Here is a 25,475-nt window from a genome sequence, read left to right on the forward strand (position 1 = left end):
TCACGGAATGAATTAAGTTCGTAAGTAGAGGTATCACTGTACTAGGTATTCATGCACTTGGAAGAAAATACATAAGGTGGCCTTTATGCTTTAGTGCCCGCTATGGACGGACTTCTAAGAAGGGGTTGTTTTCATGACGTTTAAGGTCCAGGTTTTCCTTGTTTGGTGGTGATAATTGGTGATAATAATCGTCACTAAGCTACACCCTAGAGTGTGATATCAAGTGACCATGGCAATTTACGATGGCAGTTTCAGCTGTCCAGTTGCTGCTGTCAGTTGCAGTTGTAGCATAATGTGTGATCAGCATTTGCAGCCTTCTGCCAGCTACCCCATTGACTTCGTTGGTGGAAACCATCAGTTAAGTTCATAAACGGTGATCATGTGATCTAGGGATACGGTGACATCATAATTGCAAACTGGTCACTAAGTTCCTGAATTGCAATTACATGACCGTGGGGAAAAGTGTGGGGGGCAGGGATGGGCAGCAGCCGGTATGGTCAGGTGCTCTGTCCTGGTGCATGCATATGTGCACACACGCAAGATTTAGCTTCTGTGCATGCGCAGTAACCAAACTTTTGTGTGAGGATGCTCGTATGAGTGAGATTTTGGTGATTTTCACTGGTTTTTTTTTTGCTTCTGCGCATGCGCGGAAGCAAAAATATTGGTGAAAATTTATTTATTTATTTATTTATTATTTGGATTTGTATGCCGCCCCTCTCCGAAGACTCGGGGCGGCTCACAACAAGTGAAAAACAATCCAATACATAATCCAATTAATTAAAATGTTTATAAATTTAAAAAAACCCTATACTAACATACACACACACAAGCATACCATGTATAAATTCAACGTGCCCAGGGGGAGATGTTTAGTTTCCCCATGCCTGACGGCAAAGGTGGGTTTTGAGGAGCTTACGGAAGGCAGGAAGAGTAGGGGCAATTCTGATCTCCGGGGGGAGTTGGTTCCAGAGAGTCGGTGCCGCCACAGAGAAGGCTCTCCCCCTGGGGCCCGCAACCGAAATTGTTTAGTTGACGGGACCCGGAGGAGGCCCACTCTGTGGGACCTAATCGGTCGCTGGGATTCGTGCGGCAGAAGGCGGTCTCGGAGATATTCTGGTCCGATGCCATGAAGGGCTTTAAAGGTCATAACCAACACTTTGAATTGTGACCGGAAACTGATCGGCAGCCAATGCAGACTGCGGAGTGATGGTGAAACATGGGCATACCTGGGTAAGCCCATGACTGCTCTCGCAGCTGCATTCTGCACGATCTGAAATTGCCAAAATTTCGCTCATGCGTGCATCCGTACACAAGATTTCACTTGCTGCGCATGTGTAGCAGCCAAATTTAACACTAACGGGCATACGCATATCCGCAACAGCCTTGGAGGGTGCACCAATAGCCCCGAAGACGAGTGGCTTTTCACTGGTGGAGGCGCTGCAACAGGATACCTTGTAATCCCCCCCCCTCAATTCAGCAATTGTCATAATTGCAGTCACTGAACAAGTAAATATTAAATGAAGTGTATTTGCATATTGTTGAGAAAATCTGTGGGCAATTGCGTTTCCAGGGCTTAATCCCACTGCTTCAGAACCTTTAAAAAAAAAAAAAGCCCAGTCTGATTTTAATTTTTAATCAAAGAAAGAAAGATGAACTTTAGCAGAAGCAATCTCTAGCAGCAATTTAAAATTATATTGTTGAAATTGTGTATATTTAAATGCTGCCTATTGCAGGATAAAGTTGCAACCAGACTTCAGAAATTCTTTTCAAAGGATTACTTTAGTCCTAAAATAAAACACAACATGCTGTAAATAAACAATCACAGACCTTTCTGTGTTTTGCCCTTATGATAGATGTTCAACCTGGAATCCTGTGGATGGGCAGTATGAAAATGCTGTAGATAAATTAACATCGAAGCCATCCCTCCAGAGAAATGCAAAGGGGTTAAACCAAGGATCCCCAAACTTGGTCACTTTAAGACTTGTGGACTTCAATTCCCAGAATTCTCCAGCTAGCTATGCTGGCTGGAGAATTCTGTGAGTTGAAGTCCACAAGTCTTCAAGTGGCCAAGTTTGAAGACCTCTGGGTTAAACCCTTCCCCCTCAACACAAAAAAATTCTTTTTAGGGACAGTTTGTTCTGCTTCTTTAGAGTCTTTAATCCTTGTTTCTGGAATATTTAGTGGGGAGAAAAGTATGTGTATAAGTATGCTTCTTAGGGTAAATCTGGCAATTCTTGTCTAATTCTTACAGATAAGTTCTATGCATAGCATTTCCTAGGTTTAATCCAGAAGCTTTGTTGGTGGCCTCAATAAATTTCTTAAAGCGGAGACAGTATTAGGCCAGCAGGAACAATTGGTACATCATACACAGTTGAAGCATTATTTGAAGATAGTGAGTTTTTCTATCCTACTTTTATCCTCATCTAGGTTCAGATGAAAAACCTTGCCTGAATGCAATTTTCATACAGTTTCACACAAATCAAAAGTTGGACATAAATCATTTAAGCCTTTCTCATAGAAATTTGTCTCCCATTTATTCAAGTCTGTTTTATATATTATTTCAGACTTTACTTTAAATAATAGCATCTAACTGTATACCGTACAGGTAATCCTCAACTTATAACACTTCATTTAGTGACCATAGAAAATTACAATGCCAGTGGAAAAAGTGATTTTTTCTCCATAGTGGGTGGAGCCATAATTTATGATGGATTGACGTCGTTTGTAACCAATGAGGACTGTGTCTGTTAATTAGAAAAAACCCACCTCCGTCTCTAAGGCCTGCTTTTGACTTAGTCCTCGCCCTGACAGGATGTGTGGTCAAGTTCTTCCCTTCTTGGATCATAGCTCCACTTCTAGTGAGAGAGTTCAGGATTTTTCAGCTCAACTTTCATTGTGAGTTTTCCTTCCCCAGCATTCTTCTCGATCCATTTAAACGAAGCCATGGGTAGAGGCAATGTAGCGCGGGGAACCTAGGCTCCAGCCTCCAGGCTGAGGCCTCCATACGGGTGCGGATTTCCATAGGAATGGGACATTGCCTGAATTTGACCCAGGAGTATGTATGTATGTATGTATGGTATGTATGTATGTATGTATGCATTCATTCATTCATTCATTCATTCATTCATTCATTCATTCATTCATTCATTCATTCATTAAATTTGTATGCCGCCCCTCTCCGTAGACTCAGGGCGACGCACAGCAGTGATAGAAACAATGTACAATACAAATCTAATAATAGGAAGTTAAAAACCCATAATTTTAAAAAAACATGCACACAACACACCATACATAAATTATATAGGCCTGGGGAAGATATTTCAATTCCCCCATGCCTGACGGCAGAGGTGGGTTTTGAGAAGTTTACGAAAGGCAAGGAGGGTGGGGGCAATTCTGATCTCTGGGGGGAGTTGGTTCCAGAGGGCCGGGGCTGCCACAGAGAAGGCTCTTCCCCCGGGTCGCGCCAAATGACATTGTTTAGTCGGCGGGACCTGTATGTGCTCCTTCACTATCATAGCAGCTTTGGTTGGTGTTCCAAAAGGCGGCAGTTGTCGAGGGAGCTATTTGCCCCTGACATTGTCTTGTTGGAGTGGCGGTTGATGTTTCTGCACATCCTACCTGTCGCAAATATCTGCCCGATAGAATGACCTGCAGCCATTGAGCAGGAACTCTTAATGGCCACCATCGGTCAGGGGAGTAGCGTTTGGCATTTTGCAATCATCCACTTTTAAATTCAGGCAATTCGCTGACTCCCCACTGGTTAAAGAGTCCCTCCTGTTACCGATTTCAGCTCCCTTGAAATCGGAGCTCCGTTCGGGCAGCCAAGTTCTTGATTCAATGACTGCCAGAAGTTTCAGGGCTTTCCTTAGCCACAGCTTCAGCAGTCCAGCCTTAGCGATCCCCTGAATGCAGCCTGATATGATAGCTCTACCCACTATGGAGAAGGAGCGTTGGTCTTATTTGATACGCTCCTTGTAGGGTGGAGCTATCATCCAGCCCCACCCTTCAACTATCTCTGGTTCACTTGGATGGCCTATTTCAGTGATGGTGGACTTTTACTCAAGTGCCGAAAGAGTGTGAGCATACATTATCGCACACGCACGGATGCCCACACCCATCATTCAATGCCTGGGGAAGGATGAAAGCAGCTTCCCCTGCACCCCAGACGCCATCTGGAGGCCAGAGACGGCCTGTTTCCCAACTTCTGGTGGGTCTAGTACAGTGTTTCCCAACCTTGGCAACTTGAAGATATTTGGACTTCAACTCCCAGAATTCTGGGAGTTGAAGTCCAAATATCTTCAAGTTGCCAAGGTTGGGAAACACTGGTCTAGTAGGATCGTGTTTTGCCTTTCTCATACTTCAAAGGCTTCCCTGGAGCTGGGGGAGGTAAAAACGCCCCCCCTCCCCGGAGGCTCTCTGAAAGCCAAAAATGCCCTCTCAGAGACTGAACCAAAAGTCAGCTGGCCAGTAAACATGCATGTTGGAGCTGAGCTAGGGTAATAGTTTGCATGCCAGCAGATATGGCTCCATGTGCCACTTGTGCCACAAACACCACATGCCACCCATGCCATAAATTCACCATTAAAGGCCTATTTTAGAAACAGAAACATAGAAGTCTGACGGCAGAAAAAGACCTCATGGTCCATCTAGTCTGCCCTTATACCTTCCACCATTCTTGTAGCCCATCTTTGGACCCGTTCAATTTTGTCAATTAGAAAAAATCTGCCTACTTTTGACAAAGATGAAGCACAGACTCAAGGTCCTCATTGGCTGATGGATGAGGTCAACTCACCCTACGAAGAGAGTATTAGGTAAGACCAATGCCCCTTTTCACACATAAGAACATAAGAGGAGCCATGCTGAATCGGGCCAAAGCCCATCGAGTCCAGCGTTCTATGTCACACAGTGGCCCACCACATGGGGATCTTGAGCAGAAAGAGAAGGCAAGACCTTCCCTTTTCCTTGACCCCCAACAAATGGTACCCAAGGGAATCCTGCCTGCCTCAACCAACATAGAGGTGGCAGATGGACATCCGTTTCAATAACCACCGATACACTTGGCATCCATGAATCTGTCTAATCCTGCCTTGAAGTTATCCAGGCTGACAGCTGTCACGACCTCTTCTGGAAGTGAATTCCCTAAACCAATGATCCTCTGGATGAAGAAATATTTCCCTTTATTTGTCCTCACTTTCTTACCTATGAGCTTTAGGGAGGGCCCCCTCGTCCTAGTATTGTGTGCTAGGGAAAATAATTTCTATCCCATGCATGATTTTATAGACTTCAATCTGATTCTTGTAGCATCTCCATAGTCACATGATCAAAATTCAGAGGCTTGGCAACTGATGCATATTTATGACAGTTGCAGTGTTCAGGGGTTTAGTTACTTTTCATAACCTGACAAAGTCAATGGAGAAGCCAGAGTCACTGAACCGTGTTACTAATTTAAGGACTAGTGATTCACTTAACAGTTGTGGCAAGAAAGGTTGTAAAACAGGGCAAAATTCACTTAACAACTGTCCCACTTAACAACAGAAATTTTGAGCTCAGTTGTGGTTATTTGTTTATTTATTTATTTATTGATTTGATTTGATTTGATTTGTTTTGTATGCCGCCCCTCTCCGTAGACTCGGGGCGGCTAACAACAATGATAAAAAACCATGTAACAATCCAGTTAATAAAACAACTAAAAACCCTTATTATAAAACCAAACATACACACAAACATACCATGCATAACTTGTAATGGCCTAGGGGGAAGGAATATCTTAACTCCCCCATGCCTGGCGGCATAAGTGAGTCTTGAGTAGTTTATGAAAGACAGGGAGGGGGGGCAGTTCTAATCTCCGGGGGGAGTTGGTTCCAGAGGGCTGGGGCCGCCACAGAGTAGGCTCTTCCCCTGGGGCCTGCCAAACGACATTGTTTAGTTGATGGGACCCGGAGAAGGCCAACTCTGTGGGACCTTATTGGTCGCTGGGATTCATGCGGTAGCAGGCGGTTCTGGAGGTAATCTGGTCCAATGCCATGTAGGGCTTTAAAGGTCATGACCAACACTTTGAATTGTGACTGGAAACTGATCGGCAGCCAATGCAAGCCACGGAGTGTTGAAGAAACGTGGGCGAATCTTGCATCCTACACAAAAACCTAGAAAATGAAATTGCTGTCACAATATTTACAGAAGACAGCAATAGCTCTGACTCAATCCAAGAAATATGTCTTTGGAGCAGATGGTTGAGTAGATAGGTGTTCCGGTGCAGAAGTCTATGATAGTTCACTATGGCCAACTCGCTGAGGCCTCCTTGTCATGCCCAACTTGCCACAGTTAATTTGTCATGGCCAACTTGCGGCGGCCAACTCTGCAGGAGAATTTGCTGCAGGATAAGAGTTACACTAATACGAAAGAAATAGAATCATTTAAAAAAGATGCAAAAGAGGGACAGAATGAAAGGTGAATGTCAAAAATTTAAATAAATTTTGAAATATTTTTTAAACTAGTAAAGATTGCCAAGGTCACCCTTTGTCTTTGCCCTCCTGCACCTGCACGGAAGGAGATGGGAGTTTCTGCCAAGTTGTCATGAAGATTGGTCAACATGATGGACTTGGGGGGGTGGGGAGAAGGGCTTGAAGTTTCAACTGGGTGGAGAAACCCCTGGGACCTCAAATTCGGGTTTCTCCCAGGTGGTGCCAACATGAGTCTGCTAATAAATTGGAACTTTGATGGATACTTTGCCTTAGACTCTGATTTAGTTTTTGATGCTACTTGGAACTTTGATACCCCCACTTCCCTCAGGTTTGCCTTACAAAAGCCTCTCCTATCCCCATTCTCTCCCTTAAGCTGGGTCCATTGATCCTTTCCTATCCCGTTCTCTCCCTCAGACTTGTCCCACAGAAGCAGTGAAGGGCTACAATTCTTTTTACTACCACACTATGGGTGTGGCTTATTTTGTGGGTGTGGCTTGCCAGCCATGTGACCAGGTGGGAATGGCTTAATGATCATGTGATCAGGGGGTGCCTTAAAGCAGTGCTTCCCAACCTTGACAACTTGAAGATATCTGGACTTCAACTCCCAGAAGTCCCCAGCCAGCATTCGCTGGCTGGGGAATTCTGGGAGTTGAAGTCCAAATATCTTCAAGTTGCCAAGGTTGGGAAACACTGCCTTAAAGGTCATGTGATTGGCTTAAAGGTGGCCAACTTGACATCACTCACGTCAAGGGTTTGAGTTAGAGTGCCTGGCCTCCCCTTTTCTCGAAGAGACACAATTTCCCTGTCTATTTACTATTACTGAACATCCAAAATATACTATTTATTTCTATGTATATATGCCATATGTGTACATACATATTACACACAGGCACACATAAATATACATTATCTATTATATAAACTGTATGTGTATGTACACACACGCACGCATGCACAGCTCTTCTAAAGTTTTAGACATTCAATCTCATAGGAAAAACATGCCCAGAGCCCAGAAGGGTTTTCCCCTTCTGGGAAAAGAAAAAAATTCAACATTTTTCTACAGGTTCTGCATAGCTGACTGTACCTGTAGAAGCTCATCACTGCACAGAATCCTCTCCTGTCTTATCCCCTTCTCTCTGTCAGGCTGGTCCCATTAATCCTCTCCTATCTCCTTGTCTCCTTCAGGATTACCCCACAGGAGCCTCTTCTATCTTATCCCCTTTTCTACCTATCAGGTGGGGAACAGGACGAGAATGTCTAAACTCCAATCCTGCAAGACGGATGAGTCACATGCTGGTCATGCCCACTGGCAGTTGGAAGAGTTCTTTTCAGAGGGGGAGAGGGAGTAGAACATCTTAACTCCTTAACATCAGAGCGTGTTACTGTATAAGAATTACTAATGATCTTATGGTCACTTTGAAAAATCCTTTCTTAATGAGCACCTAGAAGCCAAGAGGAACATACATCCCAAGTTCCAGGTTTGTAGGCTTTACACTTCTGGATATTTTGTGATGAGTGAGTTTCATTTTTATAGAAAAGAGATAAATTAACTTGTTAAATTGTCCGAATGTGTTGGCCGCGGAGAGTTGGCCCATTCTCGAAAGTTGGAATGCAGTTTTAAAACATTTTTATAACTCTTTAAAGGCTGTATCTTTCCTCAGGATTGTGTATGTGCTGATCTATATTGCTGGAAAGGGATGCTTCTTTAATGTAAATAGCGGACGGGAGCTACTTTGGCATACTGGCGTGGTCTGAAGTACTTTGTGGAATTGGATGCAGGTTGAATGTAAACAGCATGGAATGACCTCTTCTGAGCATATGAAGGCTTTTTTTCCTGTTCATCTTGAGTGCTGTATTAACAGTAATAAAAATTGTTTAGTGGGATGAAACATCATGTCAAGGCTTTCCTTACCAATATGTAGCTTTACTGAATAATTTTATTCATTCATTCATTCATTCATTCATTCATTCATTCATTCATTCATTCATTCGAGTTGAAAGGGACCTTGCAGGTCATCAAGCAGGAAACCCTACACCACCCCAACCAGATGGCAGTCCAATTTTCTTTTGAATGTGTCAAGTGATGGGGCGTTCACAACCTCTGCTGGCAGGCTGTTCCACTGGTTGATCGCTCACACCGTCAGAAAGTTCTTCCTTATTTCCAGGTTGAATCTCTCCTTGGTCAGTTTTCATCCGTTGCTCCTGATCGGTCGGTCTGTCTGTCTGTCTGTCTGTCTGTCTGTCTGTCTGTCTGTCTGTCTGTCTGTCTGTCTGTCTGTCTGTCTGTCTGTCTGTCTGTCTGTCTATCTATCTATCTATCTATCTATCTATCTATCTATCTATCTATCTATCTATCTATCTTTTACCAGTCCTACTCTTAATTCCTGTGTTTTTCCCGTGTGAACAAAATTTGTGTGTAAATATATGAAGTCTAGAATAGTTGTATTCAATGAGCTCGATTAATATAACTCAAGAAGAATCCCAGTCTTCTTGGGTCATCAGCCGAGTACATAATTCTGGACCTAAGGATTTATTAAGGGATTGAAACATAGAAGTCTTTAAATAATTGATTGCTACCTGAGTCCTTCGGGATTGGGCGGCATACAAATACAATTAATTAATTAAATAAATAAATAATACCTCATCTTTAGGGTTTCATATTTACTGCCTCCAAATTAACGTTTAGAAATTGTGTGTATTGGATTTATGAATATGTGAGAGCCTTCCCATGAAGTTGTGTTAAGGATGAGTAAGCAGGCACAGATTCCCACCAATGTGGTTACCCAGTGAATATGTCTGCATTTAATAATGATTCCCAAAAAGGTTTTGTGCCAGGATAGCCAATTTTATAAGCCATCTCTGAAATTCAGGCTCAAAATTCTGATTCCAATGGAAAGCAATTTACATAGAAGATTGAAACATAGAAATATAGAAGATTGACAGCAGAAAAAGACCTCATGGTCCATCTAGTCTGCCCTTATACTATTTCCTGTATTTTATCTTAGGATGGATATGTGTTTATCCCAGGCATGTTTAAATTCAGTGCCTGTGGATTTACCAACCATGTCTGCTGGAAGTTTGTTCCAAGGATCTACTACTCTTTCAGTAAAATAATATTTTCTCATGTTGCTTTTGATCTTTCCCCCAACTAACTTCAGATTGTGTCCCCTTGTTCTTGTGTTCACTTTCCTATTAAAAACACTTCCCTCCTGAACCTTATTTAACCCTTTAACATATTTAAATGTTTTGATCATGTCCCCCCCTTTCATGAAAACCACAAAACATGAAAACCACAATAAGCAACAGAATGTGCTTTTTCCGTGACACAAACCAGACCTTGAACATCAGTACAGGAAAATAATACTGGAACACAAAAATCTAATCCTTTGAACATAGCATTCGAAAACATAAATTTCTAGTGTCTTTAGAGATTTCTTTTTTACTGGAAAAGAAGTTTAAGGTTCATTTCCCCCCCCCCTAATTTTATCTGTCATAAATAGGCCACACAACTTTTTTCTTTCAGTTCTAGTGCCCAAATCAATTAAATTGGTTTTTAAAACATAGTCTGTCTTTATTCCAAACACATTAGTGCAAACTACAATAGTTGCTGTAACAAATGTCAGAATTAACTTAAAGGCCACAAAAACAATGGTGTGGTAGTTTTTCATGTTCCAAATTCATTACAACTGAAAATGGATAATTGCAACATGCATTCCAAATCACAAAAGACCAACAACCATCTCTGGAATAACTTACACATTGGTGTGCACATAATATATTTGGGCTTTCCTGCATTATTTTCCATTTCTTCTATAGTTAGTCCCACCTCCCAATGCCTTGGATATATGACCCCCCAAATTCTCAACCAATGAAGTTTGGTTGTTTGCAAATCTTTTATCAGTTCCATACAAGCTGGGAAGGACTGATTGTAACCGTAACAAGGATAAATGGAAAAAATATTGCTTACATAAGCATTTGGCAACAATATTGCCATATAAATAAAGTGGATTGTATAGCAGATAAGAAAAACCTTTCAACAGGATGTTTACAAGTTTACAAGAATTGTACAGCTGCCAATTCTTATATGGACACCGAGAATGCAAAGCGTGATGTGATATTCATTTGAATATGTGTTAACATTCATAATAGACTGGGGTTGCCTTAAGTACACAAACTGCAGAGGTTTTACAGTTGGCTACCTAAGGAAGCCCTTAGATTATGGTCTTTTAAGATGCTTTCTTGCACAAAATTCTGAAATATCTTTGAGCCAACACATTTAGAATAAGGCAAAGAGGATGTTGACTATGGATGCATGTTTTGGACTTTTGACTTTGCACGCAAGTGCCTAAATCAGCAAAAATTGTTATCGGAATTGTGGAATGTATTTTCTGAGTAAAGCCTCAGTGCGGCATCCACAACGCACCAGACGTTAACAGAACTGCATTATTAGCTTAGATGGGAACTACAGTGGCACCTCTACTTACGAACTTAATTCGTTCCGTGACTAAGTTCTTAAGTAGAAAAGTTTGTAAGAAGAAGCAATTTTTCCCCCATGGGAATCAATATAAAAGCAAATAATGCGTGCAATTGGGGAAACCAGAGGGAGGGTGGAGGCCCTGTTTCCTCCCAGGAGATTCCTAGAGAGGCCCCACGGAGGCTTCTCCCCGCCTTTCCCGGCCCTGTTTCCTCCCAGGAGATTCCTAGAGAGACCCCACGGAGGCTTCTCCTTGCTTTTTCTGGTTAGTTTCGGAGGCTCGGCTTTGTAAGTGGAAAATGGTTCTTGAGAAGAGGCAAAATAATCTTGAACACCCGGTTCTTATCTAGAAAAGTTCGTAAGCAGAGGCATTCTTAGGTAGAGGTACCACTGTACTTGAATTTTAAAGGGAAATTCACAGCACATAATTTTTATTTCTTTTATTAAAGGATGTGTAGTTCCTTAGCTCTGTCCATGAAATCATAAAGAGTCAAACTCGACTCAAAAGAAGACCTAAGAAAATGTGAGAGTAATTTTAAAAACATAAAGCTTTTATTATTCCTATAGTGGCAACAGAATGTGTTCCCATGTAATTCCATATTTTTCAGCTCTTGTCTCTTAAACCAGCACTCATCTGGCCTCTGGACTCTGCAAATTTGAAAAATCTAATGCAAAATTTATCTAACCACATTAAGAAGGAGGATCTGACCATATTACTTTCCCCCCCTATACTTTGTATTAATAATTAACCTTCTCACAGAGAAGAATATACATTCCTTAAATACAGTCAGTCACAACGTTTCAGCCCGAAAAATTCACATTTTTTTTTCACGCAATAGAGAGATTGATCAGTTCCATAACAACTGGACGAGATTATTCCCCCATTGGCAACTATCTTGTAATTAATCTCTCTGAACCATGAAGCCAAGAAGGGAGGTTGGAGTGGAATAAGTATGCTTCAGTCATGTACAGATGGAGAAGATTGGTGACTTTTTCCAACACAAACTTTGTGAAAACAGTCCTATCTCCCAGGGCAAGGTAAGGCAACAAGCAGCAGCCTGCGCTTCAGACACCATTACATTCCTTTGTTACTTTGGCAGGGTTTGATGGCAGAGGATGAGTCTCTAGGGGTAATAAACCCCTGCAGAAACCTGTGCTTATCACACAACATGAAAGCTCCAGCAACTGCATCTTGGAGCCAACGCAGAGGGAGGTGCAAATCAAGTTGCTTAGACTCTGATGGTGGCTAGTTCAATGTCTTGCCTCATACACATTTCCAAGTCCATGTTGTCCCTAAGTGGCTATTTCACCCTCAAGCTTAAGACAAGGGGAATCCAGATAAACTTCTGGTGTATGCCTTAGGATAGGTCAAGAGAATGGATGGCAAAGATGGGCATTTGATAGGTCTGTTGTGTCAGTTCCTACCCACTTGACTTGAGGACCCAATTGTCTCTCAACTTCTTCCTACTGCTTAGATGCACTTCTCCGACAAGTCCAGAGTTTCGCTGGGAAAAGTGACTTGAAGGGTGCTATTAGCCTTAGGAGTGCTACTACCGCTAGGTTTTAGTTCTCTCACCAGAAAGGCATTCTCACACTCTTGCCCCTGAGAGGACTCGGAGGTGTTTGAACTCCTTAGGGTCCTTATAGATGTGGTATCTGACTGAGCCAGAGAGCTGCTGGTTCCTGGTAACAGCGTCCGGTCGCCGACCGTCCTTTCGCTTGGCTCCAGCGGGTAGAGCAGTGTCTGTGAAGTGCTGCTGATCTCCCTCAATTCTCGGGAGATGAAGGAGGGTGAATGGCTGGCTGTGACGGAGGAGGTCCGGCGACCATCGGCCCAGTTGCAGTTGTTACCCGAGTGCTGCCGCCGGGCGCCGCCAATGCGGCAGAAGAGACACTTGACCTTCTCGATGGCTTTGCTCAAGACGGTCTTGCGCAGCAGAATGTAGACCCATGGGTCCAAGATGGGGTTCACCGAAGCTATACGGATCGCTTGCAGATCTGGGTTCTGCTGGATGTCTCTGACGATATCTGGACGGTACAGTTGGTTCACAAAGACCCGGACCTAGAGAAGAAATGAATACATGTGTAAATAAACTCCAAATAAACTGCCAACCTGCCTTCCATTGAGGACCTGTATACTGCCCAAGTCAAAAAGAGGGCAGTGAAAATATTTACTGACCCCTCGCATCCTGGACACAGACTGTTTCAACTCCTACCCTCAAAACGTCGCTACAGAGCACTGCACATCAAGACAATTAGATACAAGAACATTTTTTCCCGAATGCCATTACTCTGCTAAACAAATAATTCCCTCGACACTGTCAAACTTTTTACTAAGTCTGCACTTCTATTTCTACTAGTTTTTTCTCATCATTCCTATCACCCTTTTCCTCCCACTTAGGACTGTATCACTGTAACTTGTTGCTTGTATCGTAAGATTTTTATTAATATTGATTTTCTTCATTGCTTATTTGACCCCTATGACAATCATTAAGATTCTTGACAAATCTATATTTTCTTTTATGTACACTTAGAGCATATGCACCAAAGACAAATTCCTTGTGTGTCCAATCACACTTGGCCAATAAAGAATTCTATTCCATTCCATTCCATTCCATTCTATTCATTCAAAATTCAGTGACTGAAGGCCGGACCGACTTTTCAAGGCCAAGAATTGGCTTAGCATCTGACTGTTACAAGAGGAAGAGAGATAGGACAAGGTAAGACAATACATGGTGAGTAGAATCCGAGACCAAGCTATAAGAAACAAATTGGAATCACTTTATAATATATAAAAATATATTTTGCTCTTGGGTTAAAATGGTTTATACAAGAAACGCCCCTGATTGGTGGTGGGGTACAAATGATTGTCTGGTTAGTGGGCACAATCACTGTGCACTTGTTATATGTGCTATAAGAATGGTGGAAGGTCTTAAGCATAAAACGTATCAGGAAAGATTTAATGAACTCAATCCGTATAGTCTGGAGGACAGAAGGAAAAGGGGGGACATGATCAAAACATTTAAATATATTAAAGGGTTAAATAAGGTCCAGGAGGGAAGTGTTTTTAATAGGAAAGTGAACACAAGAACAAGGGGACACAATCTGAAGTTAGTTGGGGGAAAGATCAAAAGCAACGTGAGAAAATATTATTTTACTGAAAGAGTAGTAGATCCTTGGAACAAACTTCCAGCAGACGTGGTAGATAAATCCACAGTAACTGAATTTAAACATGCCTGGGATAAACATATATCCATCCTAAGATAAAATACAGAAAATAGTATAAGGGCAGACTAGATGGACCATGAGGTCTTTTTCTGCCGTCAGTCTTCTATGTTTCTATGTTTCTATGTTGTGTGTGTGTTTTATATTATAAAATTAATTTAAAAAAAAAAACAAGAGGAAGAGAGATGGGAGAACGGGCGAAGTTACATGGCATTCTGCAATGTCATATGGGAGCTATTTTCAGAATGGGAAAAAACATTTCCAGCCACTTGATTTCAAACAGAGATAAAAGACTTTTCCCCTTTCCCAGTTTATCTAAGTTACCAGAAAACCCAAGGGTCGATTAACTTTTTGTGAATTATTTGCTGAAAAAAACTCGCTGTCCCTACTGCATTGGGAATCCTGAATTTAAAGTTTTTCGGAGTTTTTCATTTCCATTTAATAATGAACTCTTAATTCCTTTCTATAACCAAATCTGCTGTTAAGCGTGTTGGGTGTGTAAGAAATATCAGAATGTGCCTGTGAGCCATTCTGGGAGCTCCAGCCAATATTAAAAGCTCTAATCCCACCAAACGCTTGCCACCCCACCTCCATAAATACTTGTTTGGAAACAAAATTAGAGCCTTTTTATTTTCTTTTACCTCACAGGCAAATTCTCTTTCAAGCACAGGCCTAGAACTGTAGGTTCTTTGAGGTTAGAATACAGCTTTTGCTGGAAGACTTGAACATCCAAGAAAAAGTCGCTTTTTTAAAAATACCTTCCCAAGTTTGCCTGTGGTAGCTTGTTAAAAGTTATTTTCTTGACAGACAGCTTCCCTGGAATGACTCTCTTTTTTTCCAAATAAAGAAAGAACATGATGATGCATAGTTCTCAATTATGCCCTTGACAGTTTCGGCTGCCACTTTGGCAACTCTTGCTAAAATATATTACAAAAATGCTGGCTGTGATCCCACGAACAGTTTCAACAAAAGCATAACATAGCAGTCCACAGGAAGTGAAGCCCATGGAACCGTTCCCATAGGTGGCTTGTTGAGTGGTTTATTATTATTATTTATTATTGTTGTTGTTGTTATTGTTGTTGTTGTTATTATTATTATTATTATTATTATTATTTAGATTTGTATGCAACCCCTCTCTGCAGACTCGGGGTGGCTCAAAGCAATAATAAAACAATGTACAGAGAACAAATCTAATATTTAAAAATATCTAAAACCCCTTATTTAAAAGAACATACAACACAAGCATACCATGCATAAAACTATATAGGCCTGGGGGATATGTCTCAATTCCCCCATGCCTGATGGCAGAGGTGGGTTTTAAGGAGTTTGCGAAAGACAAGGAGGGTGGGGGCAATCCTAATCTCCGGGGGGGAGCTGGTTCCAGAGGGTCGGGGCCGCCACAGAGAAGGCTCTTCCCCTGGGTCCCGCCAGATGACATTGTTTAGTCGAGGGAACCCGGAGAAGACCAACTCTGTGGGACCTAACCGGTCGCTGGGATTCATGCGGCAGAAGGCAGTCTCAGAGATATTCTGGTCCGATGCCATGAAGGGCTTTATAGTCATAACCAACACTTTGAATTGTGACGGGAAACTGATCGGCAACCAATGCAGACTGCGGAGTGTTGGTGTAACATGAGGATACCTAGGGAAGCCCATGATTGCTCTCGCAGCTGCATTCTGCATGATCTGAAGTTTCCGAACACTCTTCAAAGGTAGCCCCATGTAGAGAGCGTTACAGTAGTCAAGCCTCGAGGTGATGAGGGCATGAGTGACTGTGAGCAGTGACTCCTGGTCCAGATAGGGCTGCAACTGGTGCACCAGGCGAACCTGGACAAACGCCCCCCTCGCCACAGTTGAAATATGGTTTTCTAATGTTAGCTGTGGATCTAGGAGGACGCCCAAATAATTCACTTTATTCTCTTATATTCTACTTTTATTTTCTTAATAAACAATAGACGCTAAGATCTAACATTGTTTCCTTCTCCTGTTTCCCTCACAACAACAACAGCCCTGTGAGGTGAATGAGTTGGCTTGAGAGAAAATGACTTGTCGGTGCCTAAGGCAGGACTTGAACTAACGGTCTTTCTATTCCTAACCTGTGCCTTATCCCCTGGAACAAACTGGTTCTAGTTTCAGAAAAAAAAAAAAATTAGATGTCTGCCAAGATTCTCAGCCATCCAGGTAATGATGGTCGTGAAGGTGCTTTTGTTGTTGTCATTTTTGTTAAAAGGCAACTGAACTTTGGTTTTTTGCTTGAAGACATTTTGCTTCTCATCCAAGTAGTTTCTTCAGAACCGAAGAAGCTTTTTTAAGGAGAAAAAACAAACAAAGTCCATTTGGGAGAGGGGGAAGGAAAGCACCTTTTAAATATGAGATGCTTTTATGCAGAACAGGGGTCTCAAACCCGGGCCACTTTAAGACTTGTGGACTTCAGCTCCCAGAATTCCTCAGCCAGCAAAGCTCAACACCTCACCTCAGCAAAGCTGGCTGGGGAATTCTGGGGATTGAAGTCCACAAGTCTTAAAGCGGCCCGGGTTTGAGACCTCTGATGTAGAGGCTGACCCTTCAATCTAGAGCAATGATGGTTAACCTTTTTTTCCCTTGGGTGCCGAAAGAGCATGCACATATGCTATCGTACATGCACGAGTGTCCACACCCATAATTCAATGCCTGGGGAGGGCAAAAATAGCTTCCCTCACCCTCTGGAGGTCCTCTGGAGGCCAGAAATGGCCTGTTTCCCAACTTCTGGTGGGCCCAGTAGGCTCTTGTTTCACCCTCCGCAGGCTTCAAAGGCTTCCCTGAAGACATGGGAGGGTAAAAACGCCCTTCCCCATCTCCCCAGAGCCTCTGTGCAAGCCAAAAATCAGCTGGCCAGCACACACATGCACGTTGGAGCTGAGATAAGACAATGGCTCATGTGCCAGCAGATATGGCTCCGTGTGCCACCTGTGGCACCCGTGCCATAGGTTCGGCATCACTGATCTAGAGACTAAAAATAGCCCCAAATTCTTCCTTCTGATCCTCAATGCTTCCCACTCAACTTTAACAGCAATTTGCCAAATATCAGGAACACTATTTCCTGCTGGATTTAGTTGTATGAAGAAAGAAATCAGATACTACCCACAACTTAAATTTTAAAAAAAATCTTGAAAAACATCGATGCCCATTTGTGTGACACTGATAGGTTGCATTACCCCTGTGTGCTTTGACAGGCAGCCATGTGGAGTCAGCTAGAAGCAGACATTGAAACCTGAGCTTTGCAAAAGACACAGTTGCTTTAATGATTAGAAGAAAAGTTGATTAGTATATTTATTTACAGTAAGACCTCACCTATCGCTGGTGTTACGTTCCAGACACAGCCGCGATAGGTGAAATCCGCGATGGGGAATTTATCGACTGATAGTACTTATTTAAGTATTTATATTGTAATTGTTTGGTAAGTTTTCATTGTTTTAAGTGTTTATAAACCCTTCCCACACAGTATTTATTTTAGATACAGTATTTAAATACAGTATTTACAATTTTAGATTTTTTTTTTTTTGAAAAACCTGCCGATCGAGTTCCGCGGGCTGTTTAAATCTGCCGATCGACTTCCTCAGAAACCTGTGAACCAGCGAAGATCCGCGAATGATTTTTCTCATTAATATTTCTTGAAAACCCACGATGAAGTGAAGCTGCAGTAGGTGAAGCGCGGTATAGCAAGGGACTACTGTATTTATTTATTGGATTTGTATGCCGCCCCTCTCCGGAATCTCAGGGCGGCTAACAGCAATAATAAGACAGCGTATAACAATAATCCAATACTAAAAACAATTAAAACCCATTATAATAAAAAACCAAACATACATACAGACATGCCATGCATAAAATTGTAAATGCCTGGGGGAAAGGTTATCTCAATTCCCCCATGCCTGGCGGCAGAGGTGGGTTTTAAGTAGCTTACGAAAGGCAAGGAGGGTGGGGGCAATTCTAATCTCTGGGGGGAGTTGGTTCCAGAGGGCCGGGGCCGCCACAGAGAAGGCTCTTCCCCTGGGTCCCGCCAAGCGGCATCGTTTAGTTGACGGGACCTGGAGAAGACCCACTCTTGACCTGCGCTTGTGTGCTTGTGTGCTGCAAAGCAGCTCTTTCAAATCCAAAGGCCAGCTAACTGAAATTGGTTGCAGAAAAAACAATTGCTACCAACCTGCCTTTACTGAGGACTTGTGTACTGCACAACTCAAAAAGAAGGCTGTGAAAATATCTACAGCTCACTCACATCCTAGATATAAATTGTTTCAACTTCTCCCCTCAAAACGATGCTGTAGGTAGGGCACTGCACACCAGAACAACTAGACACAAAGACATTTTTCCCCTGAATGCCATCACTCTGCTAAACAACTAATTCCTACAACACTGTCAAATTATTTTCAAAGACTTACTACTATTCTTCTTCTCATCCTTCCTAGTACCTATCTCTTCCCACTTATGACTATAACCATTTTGCTTGTATCTTTCCAATTTATATTATTTTATTTATTTCCTAGTATGATTTGATTGCTCATTAATAACCTACGACTATCACTAAGTGTTGTATCTTACAATTCTTGATGAATGTATTTTATTTTTTTCTTTATGGACACTGAGAGCATATGCACCAAAGACAAATTCCTTGGATGTCCAATCACACTTGGCCAATAAAGAATTCTATTCCATTCTATTCCATTTCCAGACAGCTCTCTATTTTTTTTAAAAAATAGCATGTACTTGTTTACCCTGACACAACTTGCAAGTATTGATCACTGGACTACATATGAAGTAGGGTCTGCACACTTCGAAAAACGTTTGAAATTTGGGATTTCAAACCCAAAACTCTTGCAGAAGTCCTCCCAAATAAACTTCTTGGATGAGAAGTGAAAGGTCTTCAAAGAAAGAAGTGTTCCAATATCTCAGGGATTGCCACAAAGAAGAGAGAATCAAGCTATTCTCCAAAGCTCCTGAGGGCAGGACAAGAAGCAATAGGTGGAAACTAATCAAGAACAGAAGCAACTTAAATTAAGGACAAATTTCTCGACAGTTAAAACAATCACTGGCAAAGCTTGCCTCCAGTGGTTGTGAATGCTCCAAACACTGGAAGTTTTTCAAGAAGAGATTGGATAACCATTTGTCTGAACCGATATAGGGTTTCCTGCCTAAGCAAGGGGTTGGGCTAGAAGACTTCCCAGTTCCCTTCTAACTGTTATATTCTGTTCTATTCCGAAACAGAAAACCCTACGAAACTAGACTTACAATCCTGGGTCTTGAAAGCTTAGAACTACGACGCCTTAAACATGACCTAAGTATTGCCCACAAGATCATATGCTGCAATGTCCTGCCTGCCAAAGACTACTTCAACTTCAACCACAACAACACAAGAGCACACAACTGATTCAAGCTTAATATTAACCGCTCCAAACTTGACTGTAAAAAATATGACTTTAGTAATCGGGTTGTCGAAGTGGGGAACTCATTACTGGACTCTATCATCCCCTAACCCCCAACATTTTACCCTTAGACTATCCACGGCTGACCTCTCCAGATTCCTAAGAGGTCAGTAAGGGGCGTGCATAAGTGCAGTAGAGTGCCTTCCGTCCTCTGTCCTATAGTCTTTCCTATACAGTGGTACCTCATCATACGAACTTAATTGGTTCCAGGAGGAGGTTTGTAAGGTGAAAAGTTCATAAGATGAAACAATGTTTCCCATAGGAATCAATGTAAAAGCAAATAAATAGTGCAAATCCGTCAGGAAAATCCCAAACTTTAGAAGGGAGGCGAACAGAGAGCAGGGAGGAGCAGCTAAAGGGGGCGGGTGGAAGAAGCAAGGCTAGGCTAAAGGGTGAGTGAGAAGAAAGAAAGGCAAGGGGGGCGCCCCTCCCTTTTCTTTCTTCAAAAGACACCGTTTCAGTTCCTTTGCAAGCACATTGTTCTCTGCAAAAGTTTTCCTCCCCCAAGCTGCCCCTCCCTCCTCCCTTTCCTTTCTTCAAAAGACACCCTTTCAGTTCCTTTGCAAGCACGTTGTTCTCTGCAAAATGTTTCCTACTCCAAGCAGCCCCTCCCTTTTCTTTCTTCAAAAGACACCGTTTCAGTTCCTTTGCAAGCACATTGTTCTCTGCAAAAGTTTTCCTCCCCCAAGCTGCCCCTCCCTCCTCCCTTTCCTTTCTTCAAAAGACACCCTTTCAGTTCCTTTGCAAGCACGTTGTTCTCTGCAAAATGTTTCCTACTCCAAGCAGCCCCTCCCTTTTCTTTCTTCAAAAAAGGGGGAAAAAAAAGAAATCCCTTCATCCCAGCAGCAGCTGCTTGGGTTCGTAAGGTGAAAATAGTTCAGAAGAAGAGGCAAAAAAATCTTAAACACCGGGTTCGTCTCTTGAAAAGTTCGTTAGAAGAGGCGTTCGTAAGATGAGGTACCACTGTATCTCATATATCTTCTCTACTATACACTCTATAACCTTCATTGTGTATTATTGTGTATTGGACAAAACAAAACAAACAAACAAATAAAAATTCTAAAAAACTAGAAAGTCCAGTTGCCTCTTGGGGGAAAAAAAGCACCTTTGGGACAACCATGACTTGGATGGCTGAGAATCTCCATAGACATTTAGCGATGCTCTTGCAAAAGTCCTTAAAATGTTGGGTGACTTAAATAAATGGTGGAGAGGTCATGTGAGGAAGGTTCAAAGAACGTCTGCATCATATTCCAAGTGGGAAATAAACTGGACTTTAGCAACTGGACTGCAGTTGTGAAGGGCAGGTAAGGACTGTAGGATGTGCCATTTCCATCTCTGGGGCTGGAGGAAAATTGCTGACTGCAGAGGAGATGATCCAGTAGGGAATTTCCCCATTTCTTTCCTACCAGTTTCAGAGATTAGTTCCCTCCCCCCCCCCCCCCCGCAGCAATGGGAAATCCCAAAATCAAAAATACCAGAAGTGGGGGAGGCTACATAAATGGCCTTCTTTTTATTTAATTCTTTCAAAAGAAGAACCCTTTGAGTTTCTAATTGACAAAATTGAATAATGATAATGATGATAAACAGAGTTGGAAGGGACCTTGGAGGTAGGGGGTTATAGTCCAACCCTCTACTTAGGCAGGAAACCTGACACTACTTCAGGCAAATGGCTATCTAACATCTTCTTTAAAACTTTCAATGTTGGAACATTCACAACTTCTAGAGGCAAGCTGTTACACAGATTAATTATTCTGTCCGGAAATTTCTCCTTAGTTCTAAGTTGCTCCTCTCCTTGATTGGTTTCCACCCATTGCTTCTTGTTCTACCCTCAGGTGCTTTGGAGAATAGGTTGACTCCTTCTTTGTGGCAACCCCTGGGATATTGGAACACTGCTAGCATGTCTCCTCTAGTCCTTCTTTTCATTAAATGGTGCAGTATTCAAAAACTGCAGCCTCTCTGACCCAGTACGACTGCTGTCCAAACTGCAGGTTAACTCTTGCTAGGTGAAATTGCACAAACAGCAACACCTATCACAGCTGCCTATAGATACAATATGGTAAAAATGACATTTGATCTATCTATTCCCATTCTCAACCTGTTGCATTTTACCACGCTGGAAAGCAACAACTTATTTCCAAAGATAATATATATTTACTGTAAATTATTATTGAGAGTGCTGCAAATAAAATAGCATGCAAAAGGTTATTTATATTCCTGCCCCTGCAGCCATGCATTCTGCCCCTCAAGGTTGAGAGTTGAAGAATTGCTTAAATTGGGATTTGAAAGTTGAGTTGAGACTTGAAAATAAAAGCCTAATTTCCATGCTATGACAGAGGAGTTAAACTAGCAATCCTTGCATAGAGAAGGCTTCCAAGCTTCCCTTCCAGTCATTGAACAAGTTGCAATTATCCCTATGTACTCTCCTTACAAAACAAAAGCAGGTCAATATTAGTTAATCTTTTAAGCATTAGAAAATGTGAAGTGCTGTACATTATATTTGTTTTAACTCAGGCTGCAAGCTTTCATACTAAATCATAGATGCCTATGCTAAACAAAAGAACTGGAAATTCAATTCATATAAGGATATGTGAATACTAGTTTCTAATCTTAGCAAGGAATGAGAAATACAATTTATAATAATCAATGGTTTTTCATTAAACTATAAATCATTGTAATTGCAATTATGAATATATATATTGTTCAAGAAAATAAAGGGAACACTCAAATAACACATCCTAGATCTGAATGAATGCAATATTCTCATTGAATACTTGGAGTTATACTTTGTTGTTTAGGTGTTCCCTTTATTCTTTTGAGCAGCCTGCCTGCCTGCCTGCCTGTCTATCTGTCTATCTATCTATCTATTAAATATAAATACACCAAGAACTTGCATTTTTAGGATAAGATATATATCCAAGTCCAGCTTTGAAAGAATAAGATAATAATTTCTAAATACTTTTCTCATTCATTTTCATGTTTGCAACTTTCATCATAAACAAATATTATAAGCAAACTTTAGAGTGCTATTTTAAAACTGTAAATGTCAATAATTGAATTATGTCACTGGCTGACACCACCTGAAATGTACATTTGTTAATCTTTATGTGCTTTATGTGCAAGAGGTTTCTTGCTCCTTAAATATCACTCTTAGATTTTGTACATGAGTTGATTTAGTCCAATTATATTTTGGCTAAATAAATGAATGAATGAATGAATGAATGCATGCATGCATGCATGCATGCATGCATGAATGAATGAATGAATGAATGAATAAATAAATAAATAAATAAATAACCAACTGACCAGCAATTTAATTGGCTGAATATAAATGGTCATATTTATAACCACTAGATGGCAGGCTAACCACATTTCTAGTAGTTTCTTCTATTTCCTGCTATTTAATTTAAGAAAGCAGGAAAAATGTGGAAGACAGTAGATTATTATCAGATCTTGTTCTGAATTGTTGAGGCAAACCCAACATTTGGTTTTATATAGAATAAAAGTGGTGACAAAAATAAACAAAAATAATTCAGTTGAACTTTGTTATATTATCAGTAATATACACATTTTAAAAAGCAGGGGAGAGCATAAAATTTAATGCATTCAATTCTACTTCAAGTCTTTCTTTTTCTTTTTATGAACAGCAAGTGTGATATTGGGGACTGGGAAAACTGAACAGAAAAAAGAGAACTTAAAACTTAGCCTCTGATGTAAGACCAAATAGAATCTGAAGTTCCTGGCTTGCAATTCAAAAACATTTCATTAATGATGGGGTCATCAAACTTGGCCACTTTAAGACTTGTGTACTTCAACTCCCAGAATTCTCCATCCAGCTATGCTATTCTGGCTGGAGAATTCTGGGAGTGGAAATCCACAAGTCTTAAGTTTGCCAGGTTTGGGGACCTCTGAACTAGTGTTTCTCAACCTTACCAACTTTAAGAGAGGTGGACTTCAACTTGTAGAATTCCCAGGAATTCTGGGAGTTAAAATCCACCTCTCTTTAAGATGCCACAGTTAAGAAACATTGTATTAAGAGAAATGGAACCTTGTTTTGCAATGAAGTTATTATAGAGATCTAGATTTCTAAGCCAAGTCATAACCACAGAAGGGGAACTTCTTCATTACAACCCTGAAGCATAGAAACATAGAAGACTGACAGCAGAAAAAGACCTCATGGTCCATCTAGTCTGCCCTTGTACTATTTCCTGTATTTTATCTTACAATGGATATATGTTTATCTCAGGCATGTTTAAATTCAGTTACTGTGGATTTACCAACTACGTCTGCTGGAAGTTTGTTCCAAGGATCTACTACTCTTTCAGTGAAATCATATTTTCTCATGTTTCTTTTGATCTTTCCCCCAACTAACTTCAGATTGTGTCCCCTGATTCTTGTGTTCACTTTCCTATTAAAAACACTGCCCTCCTGAACCTAATTTAACCCTTTAACATATTTAAATGTTTCAGTCATGTCCCCCCTTTTCCTTCTGTCCACCAGACTATACAGATTGAGTTCATTAAGTCTTTCCTGATACATTTTATGCTTAAGACCTTCTTTGGACCCGTTCAATTTTGTCAATATCTTTTGTAGGTGAGGTCTCCAGAACGGAACACAGTACTGTATTCCAAATGTGGTCTCACCAGCGCTTTATATAAGGGGATCACAATCTCCCTCTTCCTGCTTGTTATACCTCTAACTATGCAGCCAAGCATCCTACTTGCTTTTCCTACTGCCCGACCACACTGCTCACCCATTTTGAGACTGTCAGTTCAGAGCTTTTTCTGTGACTATTTGTCAAATACATTTACATTTTAAAAAATGCTGAATATGTCCCCTAATGTCCCTCCCCGTAACTTCTTAGAATATGGTCCTTTAACCTCACACAGAAATTTCACAGCAAAAGCTCAGCTCTTCTTCGCTAGACCAGTTGCTACAAGAAACGTTCCATAGAGGTAGATATTTTAAAAAAAACAATGACCTGGGGAAGTAATAATTCTTTGCCTACGCCTCTTTGCAATTAACATCTTCAGTGGGATAAAATGGAAGAACTATTAAAAGGCTTGCCAAAGGCTACAGTGCCTGTATTTCCTAACAAACAAGAATTGAAGATGGAGTCAATACTAAAAATCAATCCAATCTAATGGAGCATTTGCACTGTCTAGTTGCTACATTGATAAATAAAAGAAATTAAAATGATGATTAACTAAATTCCTTTCTCACCCTGACAATGTTTTTTTATTTTAGAGTTATATGGTTCCTTGGCTATTTTTTCTTTAAGGTTTCATCAAAGATGGAGCTTCAATGTTTGACGAAACCCAATGTTACTCTACGGAAGACTAATTTGATCAAGGCTAAAGTAGTGTGAGAAGCAAACTAGTAGTAACTCCCCCTTTTCACCTTATGGCAGATTCCATCTATCTTGAGAGATGTTGTGGAACTGCCATGGTTCAAGGTGGCTGAAAATTATGGCTATACTAGGTAGGAATAATGGAAGCTAAAACTGAACCAATTTGAGAATTATCAAATGTTCTGCAATTGTCCTATGTAAGCCCACAAGCTGTATTCTTCTGAGTGATTATCAACCTGCCTGGCTGTTAATAGATAAATAATTGGATTAATTAACAGGGAATGTGTAAAAACATGTGAAGAAGTCATTTCCCTGTTATTTCCCTGAGTGAAATGGACAAATAATAATTTCTTAGTATATAACAGTTCATGATCATATCTAAATGAATGATAAATACTGTATTGTCTAACAATTAACTGACAAATCTCAAGATAAAAATATGGTCATAAGGAGTTGGGAGGCATACAAACAAATAAACATGGAGAAAACAAGACTGCCAGCATAAATGAT

General features: G+C 41.1%; 1 protein-coding gene across 1 annotated transcript in view; it reads right to left on the minus strand.

Moving 5' to 3' along the window:
- Window positions 1-11,468: 11,468 nt before the first annotated feature.
- PTGER4 (prostaglandin E receptor 4) overlaps window positions 11,469-25,475 on the minus strand; it is a 30,521-nt gene continuing 16,514 nt past the window's right edge. Inside the window, exon 2 of the mRNA XM_070743409.1 lies at window positions 11,469-12,997. Within this exon, the coding sequence (XP_070599510.1) occupies window positions 12,407-12,997 (591 nt within the window). The 3' untranslated portion in view covers window positions 11,469-12,406. The remainder of the gene's footprint in view (window positions 12,998-25,475) is intronic.

Source organism: Erythrolamprus reginae, chromosome 2, assembly GCF_031021105.1.
Source record: "Erythrolamprus reginae isolate rEryReg1 chromosome 2, rEryReg1.hap1, whole genome shotgun sequence".
NCBI lineage: Eukaryota > Metazoa > Chordata > Lepidosauria > Squamata > Dipsadidae > Erythrolamprus > Erythrolamprus reginae.